Consider the following 7,827-nt stretch of genomic DNA (forward strand, 5'->3'; position numbering starts at 1 on the left):
CACATGACATGTGAACGTTAGGGACACGACGTCCAGGTGGCTCCCTGCCATGAGTGTTCACCTCTGACACTTGCAGCACAGTCCCCAGAGTCCCGTGACCTTAGTGAGATGTTGAGCCTTTCCTGTCTAGTCTCTCTCAGCTCCCACCTCCTCAGGACGGAAAGGACTGCAAGTGACAGGGTGTGAACAGCCAGGGAGGGATCGTCCTAGTGTCTTCAGGAGATGAAACCCGTTTCTGTGGCACCATTGCTGTGATGACCCCTGGGCCTCACCACCACATCTTCTCACTTTGGACAGTACATCGTGGCTGTGGACTTCTTCCAGCTGGGCTACACGGATGATGGACACTGCAAAGGGGACCCCAACCCCAGCATTCCGTACCCCACCAGGCTGCAGTGGGACATCCCCGAGGAGGTGAGTCCAGGCGGTCAGCCAGGGGTGGTGTCCTAGGCAGGACGTCTCCTAACCTAGTATTCCAAGTACACTCCTGAGCGCCAGAGCTCAGCTGAAGTGCAGGAAAATGGAACGTTTTCTGCCCAGGGAGTTTCTATGAGGGCCATCCAGCTGCCATGTCTCATTTCATCTTGGAAGCCTTAGTGAATATTTCTTCTTCTATTTGCAGAAGAGTTGAGGTTTCCATCTCACAGTTATAAAATGCTTATAGTAAAAAAAAACAAAAAAGTTACAAAGAAGGACTGGCACGGTGGCATAACAGTTAATCCTCCGACTGTCAGCAACAGCATCCTATATGGGCACCAGTTCATGTCCCAGCTGTACCACTTCCCATCCAGCTCCCTGCTTGTGGCCTGGGAAAGCAGCGGAGGATGGCCTAAAGCCTTGGCATCCTGCGCCCGCGTGGGAGACCCAGAAGAAGCTCCTGGTGCAGCACTGGCTGTTGTGGTCACTTGGGGAGTGAACCAGCAGATGGAAGATCTTTCTCTGTCTCTCCTCTCTGTAAATCTGCCTTTCCAATTAAAAAAAAAAATATTGAAAAAGAAAGAGGAAAAGACAAAGAGGTCTTCCCTCTGCTGGTTCATGGCCGAAATTGCTGCAACAGCCAGGGGTAGACCAGGTGGAAAGCAGGAGCCAGGAACTCTACCCTGATCTCCCATGTGGGTGCTAGGGGCTCAAGTACTGGGCCATGCCTTTAATGCCTTCCCTGGCACATTAGCAGGAAGCTGGACAGGAAATGGAGAAGCCAGGACCCCAGGCTCTAACCCCAGGCTCTCCAGTATGGAATGCTTATGTCACAAGAAACTGGTTGAACGTGCTACACCACAATGTTAGCCCTAATTGATAAATTTGAAAACTTTAGTCAATTTTTTTACAATTAAATATTTTATTACTATTATTTTTTTTATTATATTTTTGACAATCTTTACATAGTTAATTAGGGTAAAAAGGTACAAGAACTATAGGAAAGTGGGTAAGACTATTATTTCCATATTGTTTTCTTCATATATCTGAGGTAAAGCGAATATTGAGCGAGAAGCCCCACCCAGTCTCCCACCCACCCCAGGTCCCAGATGTGGGACATGCTCTGAGATACTTGCTCAAGTGGTTTTGATAGTTCAACAGTTATGAATCGCTGCCAGTCTCTCCATTCCAAGCACAATGAGGTCATTGAAGAATCCACTGATTGACATAGTCCATCATAGAGTCTCTGTTTGCCCAGTTTTTCACTGCCAACATATAGCTGAGGTGGTTGATTGACTTGTTCTGTCTTCTGTCTTTTCTTGGTTAGGCTTCTGAGTCTGGCATTTCGATTGGGGAGATCCCCAAAGAAACTTTGAGGTGTTCCCAGACACCAGATTCTTGTAAAATAGCAAGTTCAGGGCGTGGCACAGTCCATTGCCCCGATCAGCTGGTTGGTTCTGTTTCCAGCCCTGTCTTCCACTGGAACCAATGGGTGTTGCAGTCCAGCCTGGTTCTGCCCAGCACTAGTCAATTTTTTTTCCATAATGATTCTCAAATATAGCCCACTCATCAGAATTCCTTCTGGGAAGAGATATTGCATTGGAGCGCTCACGTAAGCAGAAACTTCTGGGACTCCAAGAAGTAACATTGACGCAGTATTGTATCTGGTGCTGCCATCTTGTCGATGGAGCCGGCTTCCCTTGCCGTCCCAACACACAGCAAGGTTCAAGGTCAGCTGCACGCCAGGCTTGGGGTCCTGCTGGCTGGCCGAACCATCCACCATTTCTTTTACAACCTCATTGACAGTCTTGGTATTTTGGAGCAGTTCTGTTTACAGCACACTTGAGTGCAAGGACTAGAGCGTTCCCGCACACCTCGTAGTCCTCCCGCACACCGCCCCTTCCTGTGCGCGTCTCCTAGAGAGGAGCGTTCGGCCAGCCAGTGATTCGGTCACCTGAGTTTCCTCCGTGGCTTTTCACTGCTTCCTGGTTGGTTTTTTTGTTAATACTAAGCCACATTCCGTGATGTGGTTGTTCACTGAGTCTCAAAGGCTTATGTCTTGATGGCCACAGCATGTATCTGAAGCTTCATAAAACCAAATCCACACTGTCTGTGTGGTTTATCAGACGCCAGGAGATGAGGAAGCCCCTGCCGTGTTCACACTTTTGGAGTCAGACCACTGCTCCTCATTTGGGGGTCGCTCTCTGTGGCTAACTTCCTTGGGCTTCTAAAATACCCTTTCAGGAAAGACATGATTTGCACTTTCTCCGTAATAACTTGGCGGCCTGCTGGGTACATGCCAGTCGTTTCCCGATGAGCGGAGCCTGCCTCTGCTCTCTCCCCAGTGCCAAGAGGTGATCGAGGCGTCCTTGAGCAGCGCGACGCTCCTGGCCAGCGACGTGGACTTCCACTCATTCCCTTTCCACACCTTTGGGAAAGGTTTGATCAAGAAGTGCCGGACCAGCCCGGACGCCTTCATCCAGCTGGCCCTGCAGCTGGCTCATTACAAGGTGAGGCTGCAAGCCGGGGCTTTGGATGTGAGCCTGTCTGTGGTTCCCTCACTCATGCTAAGGCTGCTTCATCCGCTGCGTTTGGAAGGCCTGAAAGCTGCCTGGGAAGGCACGGGCATGGCCACTGCTGTGTCCAGCCGTGGATGGTAGAGCTGGGAAGTGGGCATGGTGAGTGTGCAGTCCTGTGCCACCTGCGTTCTATAGAGGAGGCCTCTGTTATTATGGGCAGGTTCTAGAAATGATGACAGGTGAACTCAAGCTGCTCTCTTCAAGTTATGAGCACTTATTTTCATCTTGCAAATGCTCCCGCCTGCTCCTGGACCTGTGCCTGGAAGCCGGACTTAGCTGAGCCAGTTGGGAGTTGAGGGACTCCCTGTGGTCCTGCTGCAGGCCAGAGCCCTGCTGAGGCCTTCTGAGACCCCTGCTGTCTGCATCTGCAGGCCCCCCAACACATAGCCTCTTCTCCCCGTCTCATGGAGACACTGGCTGCATTATGAGGTCGGGCCCACCCATACCCCACCTTCCTGCTAGTGAGCGTTTCCTCCCCAGCCAGATGGACCAACTCGAGACAGGGCTTTAGGATTTCAAATCACTTCATGCTGGCGCCTGCATGTCTCTCTCTTGCACGCTGTTTTTGCTCTTCCCACGAGCGGAACTGCAGCTGGGTCAGTGTGTAGACAACGCACTCAAGGTGTCAGAGCCTCAGGCAGGTGTCATGGCGTCACTGAAGAGGAACCCGGGGTCACCCAGAAACTGACTCCTCCATTCATCCAGCCTGTCCAAAAGCAAATGATGCCCTGGCTACATGTGACCAGGCATGTGCCTACACAGGCACTCACTGGAAACAATGGTCCTGACCTGCCAGCCTAGCCAGCCACCCTCCTGCCTTAGGGTTCACCACATGCCTAGCCTGGGCCTGAAGGTCTTTTTCTTCCCCCAGGACATGGGCAAATTCTGCCTCACCTATGAGGCCTCCATGACCCGGCTCTTCCGAGAGGGGAGGACGGAGACCGTGCGCTCCTGCACCACGGAGTCCTGCAACTTCGTGCTGGCCATGATGGACCCCACCCAGACGGTAACGCGCAGTGCTCTGCCGCCTCCCTGAGGGACGTGAGCGGTGGGCCGGCGCGGTGCCTTCCTCGTGGTGTGCCCCTCCTGCTCCTCCCTGCCTCCCCACCCCCCACCCCCAGGGAGCGAGCAGGGGCAGGCGGCAGAGCAGGGCTGCGTCCTGTGCTTCTAGAAGTCAGGTTGTGCTCCCCATGGGTCTTTGCAATAGAATCGAGTGAAGGGTTTCTGTACGTTGCCTGTTCAAATCCCAGCAGTACCTGGGACATAGTACCATCTCCCTTGCGTGGACGAAGAAACAGCAAGATTAAATTACCTAGTCAGCGCCACCCACCTAGTAAGTGGCAGTTGTCAGAGCTGTGCCCAGGCCACCCAACCCCAGGCGGGCCAGGGTTCTCTTTTTTAGTGGGAAATTTTGCTTTGAAAAGGCTCTCAATTCTGAGGAGAGAAATGAGCCATGGCTCATGGCTCTGATGGGATTATTCCAGAAAAGGCCTTGAAGACCTGGTGGGTGGCACTCAGTCCACTGAGTGAGCATTACGTTGCCCTGACCTGATGGTTTCCGTCACCGAGTCCCAGGGAACCTGAGAGGGGCACTCAGGGTCAGAATTAAGGGTGCAGAAGTGCTGTTCTAGAACTGTCAACCAGACCACACCCCATGGTGCCACAGTAAGGAGCCTAGGACACGGTGGGTATGATGCACACAGGCCCAGCCGACCTCGGGTGTGGTTCTCCAGCCGTCCGCCCTGCCCCTGGAACCCCTAGGGAAGGGGCAACCACCTGCCCTGTGTGTCATCAGGAGACCCTGGGGCCCAGTGCACCCCTTTCCTGGGAGGCCCCCTGGGAAGGACAGCTGCCCGCCCTGAGTGGCATCAGGAGACCCCAGGTGCCTACGTGCCCCTTTCCTGGCGGCTGAGAGGCGGGTGGCCCGGCCTGACACGTCCCGTGCCTGCGCCCTTGGTCTCTCAGGTGGAACAGAGGCTCCAGCTGTTCAAGCTGGCATCCGAGAAGCACCAGTACCTGTACCGCCTGGCCATGACCGGCGCGGGCATCGACCGGCACCTCTTCTGCCTCTACGTGGTGTCCAAGTACCTGGGCGTCGAGTCCCCTTTCCTGAAGGAGGTGAGTCCCTCTCCCCGGGAGGCGCTGTGCTTGCTGGACGGGGCCCAGGCTCAGCCCGTGAGCACAGCCTGGTCCAGGAGAGGGGGCAGCGGGCAGGTGCGCCTGTGGGGTCAGGGGGCAGACGGGAGGCAGGGGCGGGGTTAATCTGTAGCTGGTTTTATTATCATTATCATTATTATTATTATTATTAATCTTAGCTTCTTTTTGATGTGTTTGTTAGGATTTGTTTATGTATTTGAAAGGCAGAATTACATAGAGAGAGGAAAAGAGAGGGCTATTGCATGTGCTGGTTCACTCCCCAAACGGCCAACGGCCGGGGCAGGGCCAAGCCAAAACCAAGAGGTGCAGGGACTCAAGCACTTGGGCCATCCTTTACTGCTTCCCAAGCCCATTAACAGGGAGCTGGCCCTGCTTGTGGCCTGGGAAAGTAGTCGAGGACAGCCCAAGGCTTTGGGACCCTGCACCTGCATGGGAGACCTGGAAGAGGTTCCTGGTTCCTGGCTGCGGATCGGCACAGCACTGGCCGTTGCGCTCACTTGGGGAGTGAATCATCGGACGGAAGATCTTCCTCTCTGTCTCTCCTCCTCTCTGTATGTCTGACTTTGTAATAAAAATAAATAAATCTTTAAAAAAAAACCAGGGAGCTGGATCTGAGGTGGAGCAGTCAGGACTTGTACCGGCACAGACATGGAATGCCAGTGTCAGCAATAAAGGCTTATCCTGCTATACCACAGCATGGACCCCCCCACACACACACACACACACAACTCACTTGTTTTTGTGTTTACCACAAATGAGCAGCTAGCTCCTGCAGGCTGGTACATGTCGTCGCTAACTCCCTCTGATCCCAAGACCTCGCCCCGCCTCCTTCTCTGTCTGCCTTAGCCCTGCCCACTGCCCCTGCCCTGCCCGCCCCCAGCCCTCGGGGCCTGGGCACTCCTGGTGTCTGAGACAGCCAGAACGCCTACTGGCCTTCCCTAGGCAGGCGTCACTGAGCTTTTCTCTGGCCCGCACTCCGCCAGGTTTTGGCTGAGCCGTGGAGGTTGTCAACCAGCCAGACTCCCCTGCAGCACACCGACCTGTATGACTTCAAGAGGAACCCTGAGTTCGTGTCCAGCGGAGGCGGCTTCGGACCAGTAAGTGTCATGAGCGTCGCTGGTGTCACTAAGACACACGCCCAGGCCGCCCACCGCTGCAGGCCCACCGTGCTCAGAGCACCCCTGGGTGCCACGGAGGGGCGTGGCTAGCGGGAGGCTGGTCCTCGGTGTGCCAGACCCCAGGTCACCGACAGCTCGCCTGCTCTGCAGGTGGCTGATGACGGCTATGGCGTGTCTTACATCATCATGGGAGAGAACCTCATTAACTTCCACATTTCTGCCAAGTTCTCCTGCCCGGAGACGGTAAGTTGCCAGGAAATTTCTTTCTCTATAAAGAAGACTTAGTTTTCCTGTCTTCAGTTTAGTACTTGGTTTACACATGTGTACCAGTACGTGAGCTTGAAATTTCTCTTCCCCTAGTTTTACAGAGGCACGGCTTGGGCCCTCCTGTCCGGTTCCAGCTCCCTGCCGGTGCATAGCCTAGGGCAGCAGGCAACGTCAGGGCTTCCTGCCACCCCTGGGAGACCCAGGCAGAACCTCCCGCTCCTCCTTTTAGTTGCCCAGCCCAGCCCAGCTGTTCTGCAAGTTTAGGGGATGAAGCAATGCATGAAAACTCTGTCTTTTCAAATACATTTTTCAAAGAATTGAAATTGTGATATCTGTCACATCAACATTTCTCTAGAATGTCTACATGTAAGAGAAAGCAGGAAGTTAAAGACGTTTTTAATTAAATTTGAACCAAATTTTTAAAAGGCTCGAAATGCACTTTTTACCGTCTTGTTTCGCCTCCCAGGACTCCCATCGCTTCGGAAAACACGTGAGACAGGCCATGACCGACATCATCGCTCTGTTCGGGCTCAAGTTCTGATTCCAGGAAGTAATCGCCGCGGAGCAGCTGAGCAGCAGCAGGGACCCTCCTGGAGCGAGCCAAGTGGTCGCAGCCCGGGATGGAAACTCACCCTTAGAAAAGCCCACGTTTCCCTAGACCAGCCAAGTGCCGCCCTCCCCTGCCGGGCCCGCGCCCCTCGGCAGCAGCTGCCCAGGTGCCTCAGGGCTGGTGGGGGAGCCATGGCCGGTCGGTGGCATCCTGGAGGAGGGGAACGTCCTGCCCGCCGGGGCGTCAGGGCCTCTTACGTCATCACGGCCGTGTAAATGCTGGCTGTGTTCAGGGACAAGTGGGTTGTGTTGCTGAAGAGCACTGACGCGTCACGCACCGTCAGGGGGTGCTGTCCCCGTGGGGACATTACATATCAGTACGGTTTGCTCTTGGGCTGTCAGTGCAGTGTGGATGTTGAGTAGCAATAATAAAACACAATCCTGTCTGTCTGCCAGAGCCTTTGTCTCTTCTTTCCTGGGTGATGAGGGGCTGGGTGCTGGGCTGAGTGCCAGGCTGGGTGCTGGGCTGGGTGCTGGGCTGGGTGCCGGGCTGGGTGCTGGGCTGGGTGCTGGGCCGGGTGCCGGGCTGGGACCAGCAGACCGCCCATCCACCCAGACCTGCATAAAACGGTGTTAGTGCCAGCAGCGCAGAGTTGGCTAGTACCTATGCTTGTCTGCGTGGTGGGCCCAAGGCTGGTCACTTCACCCTCACCTCTGCTACCTCCCTCAGCCTGGCTCCT

At 54.6% G+C, this 7,827-nt stretch overlaps 1 protein-coding gene across 1 annotated transcript in view; it reads left to right on the forward strand.

The window, feature by feature from the left end:
* Positions 1-7,317, forward strand: part of LOC101517526 (carnitine O-palmitoyltransferase 1, liver isoform) — a 40,124-nt gene extending 32,807 nt beyond the window's left edge. Inside the window, exons 13-19 of the mRNA XM_004598261.2 lie at positions 298-414; positions 2,763-2,927; positions 3,868-4,002; positions 4,962-5,114; positions 6,137-6,250; positions 6,422-6,514; positions 7,005-7,317. Coding sequence (XP_004598318.2) covers positions 298-414; positions 2,763-2,927; positions 3,868-4,002; positions 4,962-5,114; positions 6,137-6,250; positions 6,422-6,514; positions 7,005-7,079 — 852 coding nt within the window. The 3' untranslated portion in view covers positions 7,080-7,317. The remainder of the gene's footprint in view (positions 1-297; positions 415-2,762; positions 2,928-3,867; positions 4,003-4,961; positions 5,115-6,136; positions 6,251-6,421; positions 6,515-7,004) is intronic.
* Positions 7,318-7,827: the final 510 nt, after the last annotated feature.

The sequence above is a fragment of the Ochotona princeps genome, chromosome 4, assembly GCF_030435755.1.
Source record: "Ochotona princeps isolate mOchPri1 chromosome 4, mOchPri1.hap1, whole genome shotgun sequence".
Taxonomy (NCBI): domain Eukaryota; kingdom Metazoa; phylum Chordata; class Mammalia; order Lagomorpha; family Ochotonidae; genus Ochotona; species Ochotona princeps.